Source organism: Panthera pardus, unplaced genomic scaffold (assembly GCF_024362965.1).
Source record: "Panthera pardus isolate Hobbes unplaced genomic scaffold, ASM2436296v1 HiC_scaffold_174, whole genome shotgun sequence".
In the NCBI taxonomy this organism is placed as follows: Eukaryota; Metazoa; Chordata; class Mammalia; order Carnivora; family Felidae; genus Panthera; species Panthera pardus.
Window position 1 is genome coordinate 3,993 of NW_026526737.1, and position 15,241 is coordinate 19,233.

The window sequence follows — 15,241 nt, forward strand, 5'->3', positions numbered from 1 at the left end:
CTCCCAGAGCCGCACCCACGTAGTCAAGTCTGCTATCAGGCCCCCAGATTGCTGTCCTCCTGGACTCATCGACCTCACAACCAAACGCTCAGGTTCCTCACCTCGGTGCACCCCTTCCTCCACACCCTCCACGCCAACTGCCATCCGCAGCTACTGGATTCTCTGCGCCACGGATTTCCAAAAAGCTCTTTCTTTCCTTTTAGCAGGACTAGAAAAGACCACATTTCCTGCCTCCTGCTGGGAAGAACACCCCGGTTATCTGGCGGGGGAGGGGGCTCAGCACTCTCCCATTCTAGGCCCCTGTGGCTTGGGTGGGGCTGACTCCATTTCCCTGTCCAGGCAGAGGCCACTGACCCCATCAGATACCTTCAGAGTCAATCCTGGGGCTCTGGCCACAGTGAAAGGTATTCTTTGTCCCTCTGGGACTTGAACTGAAGACGTTGGAAGCCGGGGGGTGGAGGGGTGGGGTGGGGGGGCGATTCCTGCTTAAAGACACAGCTTCCCTAAAGAGTGGAACCCCTGGATCCAGCCCTGGCTGCAACTATATTGCTTTTGGACTCTTTTCCTCACATAGGAGCCAATCAAATTCGCAGCTTGGCTTATAACAATTCCAGTTGGTTTGGTTTTGTGTGTTTTTTTCTTTTTTCGTCATTGAGACAGAGAGCGGGGAAGGGGCAGAGACAGAGAAGATCCCAAGCAGGCTCCGCACCATTGGCACAGAGCTTGATCCCAGGAACTGTGAGATCATGACCTGAGCTGAAATCAAGAGCCGGATACTCAGCCAACTGAGCCACCCAGTCGCCCCTCGAGGTGGGTTCACTGACAATCAAAAGAGACCTACCTACGGGGCACCTGGGTGGCTCACTGGGTCAAGTGTCAGACTTCGGCTCCGGTCACGATCTCTCGGTTCGTGGGTTTGAGGCCCGCGTCAGGCTCTGTGCTGACAGCTCGGAGCCAGGAGCCTGCTTCGGATTCTGTGTTTCCCTCTCTCTCTGCCTCTACCCCGCTCATGTTCTGTCTACCCTTTCTCTCAAAAATAAATATTTACAAAAAAAATTTTTTTTTAATAAAAAAAAAAAAGGGACCCACTCAATACAACAGAAGTTTGAAAGAAGTGTTGAAAGATAGAGGGGAAAGGCTCTGGTCATATTTTCTCCTGTTTTTTTTTTTTTTTTTTGTTTTGTTCTGTTGTGTTACCTCTCTCCTTCCAGTAAGAGTAGAGTTTCACTTAGTGTGTCAGCCATCCCTCTATAAGGACTTACCTCATGGTGTATAAGCATTTTTGCTTGCCTGTCTCTTCCACAAGTCTGTGGAGCCCCTTCAGGGCAGAAGCCGCGTTTGTATTCACTTGGATTCTTTTCTACTTTCCACAGTGGCACATAATTTGGGCTCAATAAGGGTCTCTTGAACGGATGAATCAAGCATCCTAATTCTCTTCTTTGGGATACCCCACTCAAGAGACCACTGCATCGTCCTTGGGCCTGTGATACACAAACCATCCTCCGAAACAGACTCATGCACCCATTGTCCACAAACTGCATCATGAGAACTCAACTTCTTCTAGCCATTACGAATTCTCCCACATGTCCATCCCACAGAACCTCACTGTGGGGTGACTCATGAGATCCTCATTGTTGGGAAGAGAATACTTCCTCGCAAGACAGCACTCAGAACTCTATACATCTGTAACAGACACAACAGGCGAGCCACTCACACACAGAATATCACTCCTGGCTGCGGCGGGGGACGGGGGGACGGGGGGGAGGTAACTTCTCTGCTTTCTAGCTTTCCTCGTGACCCAAATACCCCCCCAAATCCCAATCCTGATGCCTACGCCAATAACACACAATTACAATTCTAGGCTCTCTCTTGCCTCCATTTTTCCTCCCGAGTCCTTCGTAATTCTTGACATGGAAAAAATACAAACTTATCCAGGGACTCAACAGCAGTAAAGCCAAAGCTTCCCCAGGAAACAGTTTTGGCTTTGGGAGCAGAAATTGCCACACCCCTAACACCTCTGTAACAGCTGCTGCTTCCACTGGCATCTGACAATAAAGATTTTCAAACAGAGTCAAAGGTCAGGGCCAGAATTACAATGCTAGCACGAATCACCATTTACTCTATCCAGCTTTCATTTTCCCTTCTTGGGCTCACACCACCGGAGCGAGCTGGTGAGATCTAGATGTGTGCTAGATTGACAAATGTTTATGGAGAATCGACCATATGACAGGAGCCACAGCAGAGCTGGCCAATGAAACAGAAAGATGGCAAGGACTCTCAAGGCGTTCAGTCTAATGGAGAATACTAACAAGTAAACAGGCCTTGCATTATAGAAAAGCAGGTGCTATGCGGACGTATGTAAGTGGCCAGGAGAGGGACTCCCAATCCACGTTGGAGCATCACAGAAGGTCTTTTAGAGGCAGTGACCTTTACCTGGACACCTAAAGAATGAGTAGGAGGCAGGTCTAGGGCAGGTGAGGTGAAAGGAGCTTTGGAGACTTCCAGGTAGAGGCTAACAGGGAAGAAGGCTCGGCGGCCTCTGGCAACCGAAAGGAGGCACATATGGCTGTAATTCGGCAGCGTGAAGGGAGAACCTGCTACAGAGGAAGCCGGAGCCAAAGAGACCCTGAGTGGCTTGATAGCTTGACAAGTCTCAGAACTTTGTGCAAAAGAGCAAACACCCCTTTCCTCATGAGATGTACAAACTGGCCAGAACGACAATGTGACACATGTGTCTTGAGAGTCACTAAATACTGATTTCACAATGCATGTTACTGAGAATGCTGGGGGGGTGTGGTGGGGGGGCAGAAAACTCCTAAGGAGTGATCTTGTAACTCATTCACAGATGCCTGCTTGAAGCACGACTATTCCGTCTGCCTTCCCCTTGGCACTCGTTATTTCTATCATTTTCCTACAAATGACAGAAAAGTTGGCACTGCTAGGCTGTAGGGACAGGGATCCACTCTGGAAACAGGATAAGTGCACACGGAGATAATAGGGTGGGGGTAGCAATGAAATTGAACAAAACTAAGCAAAACCTTGGGGGGGGGGGGAGGAACGAAAGTGTAAAAGGCAAATATAGAAAGCTCAAGGGGAAGTAAAAGTATTTTCAGACACACACAGAAAAGAAGCGTCCCCACGTGCTCTGGACAAACCAAACGCCTCCTTTTACTCAACTCTTGAAAACAAAGAAGAAAAAGCGATGAAAAAGTCACGCTTTCATACCCCTTCTCGGAATAAGCAGTCAACGGGGACAGGACAGCTCACTGCCCTGAAAGACCTTGAAAGATTTACCCCAGAGAACACAGCACACGATAATCAACCTCCAGAGGCTCTCAAAACCACTACAAACTCCGGTCTCTTCTGTCATTTCATCGTCGATCGTTTCCTGTCAAGCATTAAAGCGATACCAGACAAACCTGGAGAAGGATTTGCTCCCCAATCCAAAGTGAGAAAAGCTGTTTTGAAAGCCCCCCCTCTTTTTGTTTTTCCATTTGCCCAAGGCGTTTCCGCAATTCTTTCCTCCCGGTTCCAAATGTCTACAGGTCAAGAACTTGAGCAGTCCGGTCCACAGGGGCCACGGTTGGGAGACGGCACACCCTCCAAAGTGCCTCCAAGGGAGTCCTGAGTCTCCCTAAGCGGCTCCGATGGGCTCTGATCGCCCCTTACTTATTTACTGCTATCAGGCACTTGGAGGTGGACGGCCGGTCGGCAACGGCCGGGCGACCCGGAAAGGCTGAGAATGCCGCCCCCCAGAGCACCGCGCCCGCCCTGCCTCAGGCACACCGCTTACCCGAATTTTCGCTCAAGGCAAATCCCCGGGAGAGGGGGGGAGGCCCGGGGAAAGCTTGGGTCCAGACCCCAGAGGACGATGCTCAGCGGGGCTGGGACAATGGGCGGCGGGGACCCGCGCGGGGGGCGTCCCGGGAGGCCGGCCCTCCCCGCTGTTCCCGGGGGGCTCGGGCGGCGGCCCGAGTTGGGCGCCACGCCGCGATGTGGCGCAGCCCTCGTCCCTGGCCCGCAGGGGACCCGGCGCGGAGCGGGCGGGCGGCCGGGCCGGAGCGCGGGGCCCCGCGGGGCGGCCGGCCCGCCCCGGCCCGGCCCGCGCCCATTCCCGACCCCAGGTCTCCGGCCCGCGCGCTCCCGCCCGGCACGGCTCACTCACCTGCCCACGGTCTGGTTGACCAGCTGTTTCCTGCGGTTTAACTGCCTCTTCACGGCGGCCGCGCCAGCTGCGGCTCGCGGGTCTCCTGCTGTGCAGCTCGGGGGACAGCCTGGCGGGACTACATCGCTTCAGGGCCGAAGCGGCAGCAGCGGCGGCGATGGCAGGACTGGAGGCTTAGTCCTCGCCCTGCCACTTGCATGATCCCACACAGCCATGGGCCTCAGTTTACCCTCTGTGGGATGGGGGGTTCCGCTGGTTGTTCTGTGAGGGCCTTCCCTGAGTCTCTGCCCGGTGGGCTTCACAGGCCTGACTTGGCCCAGCTCATTGTTCCCTGTCTCACCCATCTCTACAGAAGCACCTGGAGGAGCCACTGTCCCTGCAGGAACTGGACACGAGCAGTGGCGTCCTGCTGCCCTTCTTTGACCCCGACACCAACATAGTCTACCTCTGTGGCAAGGTGTCCCAGTCGGGCAGCAGCTTGTGGAGGGAGGAGGGGGGTCTGGGGCGGGGGCGGGGGGCTTGGAGAGGACCAGGCAAGAGGGATCTGTCGGTGCTGATCCCGGGGTTTGCACGCGCCACCTGCAGGGTGACAGCTCCATCCGGTACTTCGAGATCACTTCCGAGGCCCCATATCTGCACTATCTCTCCATGTTCAGTTCCAAGGAGTCCCAGCGGGGCATGGGCTACATGCCCAAACGCGGCCTGGAGGTGAACAAGTGTGAGATTGCCAGGTGACTGACCCCTGCCCCTGCCCCGAGCATGCTCCCTGGGCTGTGCTGACCCCGTGCCGACCTTGGATTCCAGCCGCCCCCATGCCGCAGGCGCTGCTCACCTTCTTGTTTCCACAGATTCTACAAGCTGCACGAGCGGAGGTGTGAGCCCATTGCCATGACAGTGCCTAGAAAGGTGATGCTCCCATGTCCCTTCCTGGGCTGCGGGCCAGGCACTGACCTCACACACTTGCTGGGTGGTGGTGGTGTGGCCCAAGCACTCGCTTACCCAGTCTTGGCCTTGCCCACAGTCGGACCTGTTCCAGGAGGACCTTTACCCACCCACCGCGGGGCCTGACGCTGCCCTCACGGCTGAGGAGTGGCTGAAGGGCCAGGATGCCGGGCCCCTCCTCATTTCCCTCAAGGATGGCTATGTGCCCCCAAAGAGCCGAGAGCTGAGGGTCAACCGGGGCCTGGACACGGGGCGCAGAAAGGCAGCACCAGAGGCCGGTGGTACCCCCAGCTCGGTGAGAAGTGGACAGGAACCTGGGAGGCAGGACGAGAAGACCTATAGGGCAGGGGCTGCTACTGATGGATGGAGTCATTGTCCCCGTGGAAGGTGGCTGGTGTTTGGGCCGCCTCACACGCCAACGTTGGGGATCCTTTGGGGGCCGGGAGTGGGTAATCCTGAGGCCTCAGAAAACAGGTTTCAAGCTTATTGGCCTGCAGCTGTCTGGGCAGCAACCAGCTGAGAGACAGAAGGGCCAGGCCCTGGGGCTCTTGGTAGGGGGGTGGGGGGCTGCCAGGGTCAGGGGAGCCCGGGATGGAGCTGGGACTCACGCAACGATGGGTCCCCCAGGACGCCATACACCGGCTGGAGGAGGAAATGAAGAAGCTCCAGGCCACAGTGCAGGAGCTACAGAAGCGCTTGGAGAGTCTGGAGGAGACCGTCCAGGCCAAGTAGAGGACCCGAGGGCCTCAGCTGGGGCCGCAGCATCACCTCCCTCCCTTCCAGTCGTACCCTTCTCCCCAGGCCACGATGGCAGATAAAAAATAATAAAATGGCTTTATTTTCTGGTACCTCTCAGACTCTGATGGCCACCTGAATGCTGGGTCTGCTGAAATGACCTGCCCTTGAGCTTCCCCCTCAGTTACCTTGTGAGATTGGCCCATAGCAGGAGCCGGGGAATGCCTCCAAATACCCTAGACCACAGGAACAGGCCTTGGTGGGTGGGAGCCCCCATGCTGATGTGGGCTGTGAGCCTACTCTTTTCCAGCTCCTTCGCAGAGCTGGCAGGGTCTGAGCCGCTCAAGGCCCTTGCCACGGTTACTCAGGATTTGTCTTTTCTAGTCAACCACAACAACACGCCACCTTACTGTCAGTATCAGTATGGCTGGTGGGGAACCGAAACTGACATGACACTTACACAGCAGTGACATGACATCTTTCAAACTGCAAGCTCGAGGGAGCAAAATCAGGGGATCTTTTGTGAGGAAAAAGCTTAGAACTCAACCCTGTTTTACAGGTGAGGAAACTGAGGCACAGAGCAGGAGAGAGGGGCTTGCTGAAGGCAGATCTGGAGGCATGAGCTGTCTCTCCTGGTCCCCAGCCTTCGCTGCGGTGCTGCTGCCTCTCAACCCCTTTCTCTGTTTCCCAGCAGATCCTCCCCCCACAGAAGAGCCCGTTAGGCCCTATCAAGTGGGGGCTTACACGTGGGTTTCTGATGCCCACCTTAGTGGGCGACCTCAAGCTAGGGCACGGTTATTAGGGATGGCTGTCCTGGCCACAGCAGAGCTTTCTTCATACCACACAGGGAGCCCAGCAAGGACCCAGCGCCTCATCCACAGTCCCCGCCCCTTCTTCAGCTACCTGGGTAGACAGGCAGCTGATAAGACATCCCTGTCCATCCGTTTGGGTCTCAATCTCTTTGCAAGCCATGTGACCCTGGGCAAGTCACTTCCCTCCAGGCCTCAGCTGCTCTCTAAAGTGGGGAGGGTTGTTAGCAAGGCAGCTCTGTGAACGTAGTGGGTGGATCCAATCAGGGGGGTGATAAAGAGAGAATCAGAAAATCTGGAACCTGGGCCCCTGAAAGTGACGTTCCTTCCCTGAGCCTCTCCTGCACAATGGGGATGATGCGCCCTGCTGGCAAAGTAGGCTTGAGTACTCTGAGTCACTAGTTCGCCTCCTGGCCCGAGGGATCTGGAAAAGTTCGGGAAAGGATTATAGAAACCCAGAAGGGTTAACCGTCACCACCAGGACTTCTAGCTTTACCAGCCCATTCTCCCTCTGATAGGAAAGAGGCAGGTACGAGGAAGGATGCAGGTTACTTAGGGGCCAAGAAATTGGCCCTGAAAACACAGGGGAACAGAGTGACGGGAGGCTTGAAAACCGCAGTCCTTCGCTCCTGAAGGGCCCTGGTCCCATCTGGGTTACCTGCTACCCACCTGGGTCCTGGGGACCTCATCTGTGCCAGGCCTTACCAACCCTGGCACCTGTGTTTAAGATTGATACGAGGGGCACCACGTACCCCAATCTGATGGCTCAGATGGCTTCATTTTCCCTTAACTCTATCCCAGCTCCTGTCCACAGCTCCATTCCTGACGTCCTCATGGTCTCTCCAGGAGCAGTGGTGGCCACATCAAGCCCTGGGCTAACGGGGTCACTGGACTTTCTCCAGTGGGCCGGAAGGCATCAACGTTCCAGGTGTTGGGGAGACCCTGCTGTGGTACCACATGCTGTGAGGCTACCAAGGGCTGGGAAACCTGCAGGGAGGTGTGGAACCCCCATCCACCTCTGACACTGGGGTGATGTTGAGGAGCGGGGGAGGTCTGTTACGTCGGCCAGTGTCCTGAAACTCTGGGTACTTTTTCATCTGTGCGCCTTGAAAACTGGCAGAGGGCAGGAGCCCCCAGTAATGGCCGATGAATAGTAGCAGTATTTCTAGGGCTCTACCAAGAGTTACAGAGAAGGTTTGTGTGGCCTGCCCTGGAAGAGACTTCATTTTATAGGTGGGGGCACAGAGGCCTATGGATCTACTTAAGAAAGCCACAGAGCTCACAAGAAAGGAAACAAACTGGAAGTCTGTTTAGGTACAAAGTCTGTTGCCCTTAAGACTTTGCTTCCTGCCTTCCATTTATAACCAAGAATAAAACTACCAAGAAATAGAAACAAAAAAAAAATGAGACTAAAAAAAAGAACAATAAAATTAACAATAAGAGGTAGAGCAGTATCTTAGGCTAGTATGCAGTAGGTAGTTCCGATTTCAAACTTAAAAATTGATGCTAAGAGTATCGGATTGATTTTTGCAATTGCATTTAAGTACGTTGTATGTATGTGTATGCGTGCATACGTTACATACATATATGTTTAATGTATATACATATGTGTGTACATATATACACACACACACACACATAAACACACACACATACACACACACACAGATATCATTTGAGCAACTGAAGTGTCGGGGGAGGGATCCAAATCCAGGTGGGTAAATAGGTTTGAAAAGCAATAGAATGAAATTTTCTACAAGGTTCCGCAGCTTGAGGGACCGACCTTCACCTCAGTCTGTAAAGCAGTGCCTTCCACGGGGGGTCATTATGAGGGTTGTAGGCGTTCCGTTCCTATCGGTCAAGCATTTGCAATGATGCCTGGCATTGTAGTCAGCTCTCAGGAGGGTTGATAGAAGTAAAATGAACCTGGCCTTGATCCTCACTGGCTGGGAGAGCGCGGAGGGCCCCTGCCCTTTCCTTCAGGTGAAGAAATCCCTGGCGGTGAGCATGTCACCCCTTTCCTGTTGCAGGTGGTACTCATGCCTATAGGGCAGAGTCAGCAAATGCTCTCGAGTGAGTAGGCGGTCGGCCCAGATCAGTGTTTCCCACGGAAGGAACGTGAAATGACTTTAGGTGGCACACAGATGTTTGAAATTTTAATAGGTAGGTATTTATTATAGCGTGTGTTAGAAGAAAATCCCAGGTAGCAGGTCAGATCCGAGTACTAAAAAAAAGCGAGTTGATTTAAAGAAATGTTACACTGAACAGGTGGTATGTGAATGTCATGAAAATTTCAAAAGCAAGAGGGATTGACCGAAGACTGCGAAATAGGTCTTCCCAAATCTGAGATTTTTGATTCTTTGGGTTTTAAACAAAGTCAGGATACACAAAGAGAGGGGATATTTTCTGGGTTTGGGCAACAGAGGACTGTGGTGGGGGCAGACAGGCAGCAGCACTAGGTGCACAGCGTCAGTGTAGAGGCGACCACTGTTCACCTTTTGGTGCCTACTCTGGGAAGTCTTGATATGTATACTGTACATGTATGTATATTCACGTGTACGTGAATGTACGCATTCATCTAACAGAATTGGGAACATTCTGTACGTAGAATTTTGTAGCTTGCTTTGTTCACCTGATACCGTAACCCCAGGTTCATTGTTCTTACCGAAACCTTTTTGTGTTCATTCTTGACTATTTCCTTAGGGTAAAATCCTAGAAGTGGGATTGTTTGGGCATCGCGTAAATATAACTCTTCAGCTTTGAGTACCAGCAGCCGAAGTGCCTCGTGGCATGGCAGTGACAGTTTACAGTTCTGGCGGCTCAGCTGCCCTCTTTCTCATCCTCACCAAAGCCAGGTTCTATTAAACGGTTTTGTTGCTCATTTGATAGCAGATTTACTGCTTGCTGTTTCTGCTTTCATTTTGCATTTTTTGGTTTCTTTATTTTGTATATTCAGTGATCACTTGGCTCTTTGGTGATCTGCCCATTTTTGGCCTTTCTTCGGGGATATTAGGATTTTTTTCCTTACTGATTCGTAAGTTCTTTATGTTTTAAGGATGTTACTATGTGATGTCACAGGTACTTTTCATCGCTTAATATTTGCCTTTTACTTTGCTTATGATATCTAAGCTCACTGTTGCTCATGTGGTGAAGGCAACACTGTATTTGATCCATGCCGTGACACACGTTCTTACGTCTTTGCCATCAGCTGTGATTTATTCTCGATGTGTCCTGCAGTCACTGCCAAGTCGTGTTAGAGTTGTCATTACCTGTGCGAGTGGATGTGGTCATTGTTGCTTGCGGCAGGGCCGGATGACTACACCGTCAGCTCTTGGGTGCTTCTGCCCACGTGCCTTTTAAGGGCCATTTGCAGAAGGAGCACAAATCCTGATGCTGTTGGAGAACCATCCATGGATACCTCCTGATGAGATCAAGCAAGGCTCAGTAACAAAACCTGCACCTGGACGGTCGGTAGCGTGGAAGGAAATGTTGGAGAGGATGATGGTGATCTCTTGGGGATGCAGCCTTGCCAATGCCCTTGGCGGCCCGAAGGTCAATATTGTGTGGAAACTCACAGATACCCCAGAAGGGAAGACTTAACCCTCTTACTGCATTCATCCATTTCCTTTCAATCCGCTCAAATAAGCACAAAAGGGCTTTTGCAGGAGCGTCTGGCGGCTCAGTCAACAGAGCATGCAACTCTGGATGTGGTTGTGAGCTCAGGCCCCACGTTGCACACAGAGCCTACTTGAAAACTAATTAAACAAACAAACGGGCTTTTTCCAACAAGCACATAATTAAAATTGTAAGCAATAAGAAAAACATTAACTAACTGGCAGTGTTTCTTCTTTCTTTTTTCAGTCTTATAATTGATAATGTCTTAGATGAAATATGGCATATAGTTCATGGAGAAAAAGTTTAAAACATAGAGATAAATTAAAACACACACACACACACACACACACACACCAGAAATCGCCAGTACCCTAGTACTTGTCTGTAGATACGCACATACACACATACACGTGTTCATGGGCACATTGGCTAGATATGTTTTGGGCCCAACATTTTTCCCTTCACGGTGTCTTGAACGTCTTGGCATGGCTGATCCTTCTAGCTCATATCTGAGATGACCGGTTAGTGTTTCCTTGTGTGGATCCACCATGTTCAGCTGGGCTCCCAGGGGTGACAGAATTCTAAGCTCTGAAACGGGTTGCCCATCTCCCTTTGGAACTCCCCATCAGCAGTGCCCGCTAGTTCTTTGACCCGTACTCTTCTTAGCAGTGCTCTGTAAATCTTCTCGTGTTAGCCACTCTGAAGGGCAGATCAGTGACATCCTTTTCCTCCCAGAAACCACTGGCAGTCTTCTAGATCTGGAGACCAGAAGGAGACGCATGTTGGAGACATTAGAAAGTGGGAGTCGTAAGGACTCGTGACCGGATACGTTTGTGTTCTGTCCCCACCTGTTACGTTTGTGCACCTCGCCGTGGTTTGGGGCCGCTGCACGTGGCTGCAGAGGTCTCTCCCTGGCTCCCACCACCCGCCTCTCTAGTTTCTCCTGTTTCTCCGCTGTTCCCCAGCCTCCCTACCGACTTTCTGTTCCTGGAACATTCCAAGGCGGTTCCTGTCCAGAGCATTTCTGTCTGCTCTTCCTCCTGTCTAGAACGCCTTTTGCACAGCTTTCTCCGGTTCTGTAAGCACCCAACTCAGCCCATTCCCTTTTCAGAGAGGCTTTCCCTCTCACATTCTCTAACGTAGGTCCGTCCGTCCTCCATGCTGTTGTCCTTCATCTGTCACAAGCCCTTCCTTATCTTTGTGGCTGGTTCACTACTGTGTCCCCAATGGCTGGCACTTAGCAGACACTCACCAAAGATGGCTTGATGGAATCAATAGTATTAACTTGACCGAGGATACGGTTGAGAGGAGGGGAAACGGCTCGTTGTCATCCAGAGGAGGGCGGTAGTAAGTCCAACGCAGAGCTTGTGGAGGGGGGCAACTCGATCAGCTTTTCAGCAGGTAGGGCTGCTGGGCATTGGAGTGAGTGCCTTCTTTGTGGTGCATAGTCAGGCAGTGGCTTGGTGTTGTTGAAGGATTCTGGCATCGGATGTCTGGGTTGACCAGGTCAGTTCCTCCAACCCTTCCGTCCATGGTTGATGTTCTGTGGTTCTTGGACTGCAGATACGGCCTTTACCACTAGATGGCACTAGGTGATTCCTTTGAGGCCGGTGCTCCTCAAATCCGCCAACGGTGAGAACACCCTCTTCTCTCTTTTTTTACTTATCGAAGTATAGTTGACATACAATGTTACATTAATTTCAGGCGTGCAACATAGTGATTTGACAAATCTACATATTACTCAGCACTCACCACGGTTAGGTGTCGTCACATCTGTCACCGTACTGTTTTAACAGTATTATTGACTGTATTCCCTATATTCTACTTTTCATCTTTGTGTGTTACTCATATGACTGGAAGTTTGTACCTCTTAAGCCCTCTTTGCCTATTTTGTCCATCCCCCCGCCCCCTCTGGCAACCACCACCTTGTTCTCTGTGTTTAAGAGTCTATTTTGTGTGTTCGGAGAACAGACTTTTCATTGCATTTTACTCCAAACACCCACTTCAACAAAAGCTTCACAAAACCGTCTTAACTCTTACAGTGTGGAATGCATACTGATATTGTCTATTTCACTCTATTCGACTGCATTTTCACAGATGGAGACTTGCAAACTACTACACTGATTTTATTATACGGATGGGTCATAATTCATCGTTTGAAAAGCACCGTTTTAGACAGCTGAGCCTGTTCACCCTTGTAAAACTTGGACAGTCTGGGCCCGTAGCAAATCGTGTCCCTTAATGAGTACTTTGTGCATTTCCGTGCTGACTTGCTGCCTCGAGAAGCCAAAAGTATGTGCTTCCTTGTGTGTGTGTGTGTGTGTGTGTGTGTGTGTGTGTGTGTGTGTGTGCGTGTGCGCGCGGATGTGTGAACGTGGACATGAGAGAGACTGGGGGGGATAGGTTTGTACAGGATTAGCAGCGACCACAGTCAAGGCAGCGGTAAGCCTCGTCAGTGGACGTAAAGAGAAGATCTCATATCTGCCTCTGGGAGCTCAGACTCTAGCTGGGTAACAGTCACTCACCCCTTCCCCCTCAGCTTGTTCATCAAGAAACACGGAAATGAGCTCATACACTCAGGATATCACTTAGGATGCTTCAGGGTGTAGCAGGTGACAGAAGCCTGACTCCGTTCGGTTTAAGCGATAAAGACATTTAGAAACTCTCAAAATGTCTGTTGAGAGGTAGAGCGGGGTGCAGGCCCACAGTGGCTCGGCCTTAAGGATCCAGGTTTCTTCCATTACATGTCCTTGTCCGAAGGCTGGTTCCACTCATGGTTGCCAGAAGACCTTAAGTGGTCATTGGGGTTTCAGATCCCTGGCTTAGAACACTAGAACTTTGATTCCCTGTCGTGTGGCCTGGGGAGAGGTTAGGTTACTGTAGCATTTTCCAGGTTGTAGTGCATGCCAGAGAGGGTAAGCTACAACGGCATTTTCTAGGTTGTAGCTGTTCTGTTTATTTGTTCCTGGTTTTTCCTTTTACTCCTTAAGGGACGTGAAATGACAGAGCTGGGGGAAATACTTAGGGAGTCATTATCGAGTTTTACAAAACAATTCTAGATCTTTCCTGTGGACCCAGAACTTCTGGTTGAGTAGGGTTGTCTGAATAGTTCTGGCCAGTGAGTTTGCCGAGTGAATAAACGGTTGCACGTCTTCTGGGTGAGGTATGAGGTGAGGTGATATGCTCTCCAGGGTCCTGGGAAAGGAATTAGCAGTCAGAATAAAGAGAGGTGACACATGGCCGCCGTGGGAAGGGTGAGAGGAGTGTAAGTGAGCACTGGGCGGATGGCTGAGTCTGTTTACATTTGTAACGGAGTGCTAAATGGGAGTGTGTTGGCCTTGTGAAGTAGATGGTTTTCCTCCTTGACCTGGTTCCTGAGAGCCTGAATCTACTGACGTCTACTCACCTGCCTCCTTTTTATCCCTTCCAGGTTTGCAGTAAACATTGGCTACTCACATGACCCTTACATCCAGCATTTTGTAAGACTGTCTAAGGAGAGGAAGGACCCCGAAATTAGCAGAGGCAAGTGACCCCCTCCCTTCTCACTATTCCCTCATCAGCTGAGAGGCCTGGGGTTTTAGGGATTCATTCGTTTTTTTTTTTTTTAAACAATACAAATTTATTATCTTACAGTTCTGAAGGTCAGAAATCAAACATGGGTCTTACTAGGCTAACATCAAAGTGTCATCTGGGCCGTTTCTTTTGGAGACCATAGGGGAGAGTCTATTTCCTTTTCTTGTCTACCTTCTGGAAACCACCTACATTCCATGGAAGATGACCCCTTCTCCATTTCAAAGCCAGCAGTGTAACATAGGGATTGATTCTTAACATGAGAGTTCCAGTGTTCCTTCTCTCTGGTAGTATATGAAAGTGCTTATTTCCCAACATCCTCACCAACACAGTGTATTATGAAACTTTTCATCTGTGTTAATCTGATCCGTGAAAAATGGTATCTTACAGTAAATTTTATTTTAGATTCCTCTTATTTTTGGGTGACGTTGAAGATCATTATGATTATTTTTTAAATATATTTTTTAAATGTTTATTTTGAGAGAGAGAGAGAGAGAGCGAGAGTTCACTTGCTTGCAAGCAGGGAGGGGCAGAGGGAGAGAGGGAGAAAGAGAGAGAATCCCAAGCAGGCTCCATGCTGTCAGCACAGAGCCCGATGTGGGGCTCAAACCCTTGAACCGTGAGATCATGACCTGAGCTGAAATCAGGATTCGGACACTTGCTTAGCCCACTGAGCCACCCAGGTGCCCCAAGATCATTTTTATATGTTGAAGAGCCATTTATATGTCTTTTACTGTGGACTGTCTGTTCATGGAAGGAATGACTTTTTTTGGCCTTGTTAAAGTGATAGTAACAGTGTTAGGCTGTACAAGTCATTTCTATCAAGGCAGTGAAAGGATTTGAGACAGGAGGGTGACTTAGTCTCAGCCAGATTGAGAAATTGGCCAAATGACCATAGTTGTTGTGGGTGCAGGGCATCTTGGCACTAAAGATGGATCCTATGGGTAGTTTCAATAAGAAATGCAAAGAAATTTTAAAGTGGTGCTTCCTGAGAATAAGGACATGGTACTTACTTTGAGCTGAGGGTGAAACCAGGCATCAGTAAGATTGGACGAGGCCTGGCTAAGAGGCCTTAAGCCTCCCTCCCGCGCTCTTGAGGACACTTTCCTAACAGACGCTGCAGAGGCAGGGCCCCACCATGGTGCCCTGGGTGCTGGGGGCCCTGGGCAGCAGGTCAGCCCTCCGGCCTTCCTTCTTCCTCTCCCTGGGTTGGCATCGCTAGACTAGGGCCCCACAGTAGGAGAGTGCTTCCCAAACAGCGTGTGGGGAGCATTTTTAAAATTTTTCCAATGTCCAGTCCATTGTGGATGATACTCTGTAACCCACGGTAAAAAGGACTTACTAGAAAAGTAAAATGGAAGAGACATGTAACGTTTATTTATTTTTGAGACAGAGAGAGAGACAC

General features: G+C 50.7%; 1 protein-coding gene across 1 annotated transcript; it reads left to right on the top strand.

Moving 5' to 3' along the window:
* The first annotated feature begins 3,993 nt into the window (after positions 1-3,993).
* Positions 3,994-5,955, top strand: LOC128777979 (coronin-1A-like). Its single transcript, XM_053905425.1, has 6 exons — positions 3,994-4,174; positions 4,477-4,622; positions 4,751-4,896; positions 5,014-5,071; positions 5,187-5,402; positions 5,735-5,955. Exons 1-6 carry the CDS (start codon positions 3,994-3,996, stop codon positions 5,837-5,839), a joined length of 852 nt encoding a protein of 283 aa, XP_053761400.1. The 3' UTR covers positions 5,840-5,955.
* The last annotated feature ends 9,286 nt before the right edge of the window (positions 5,956-15,241 follow it).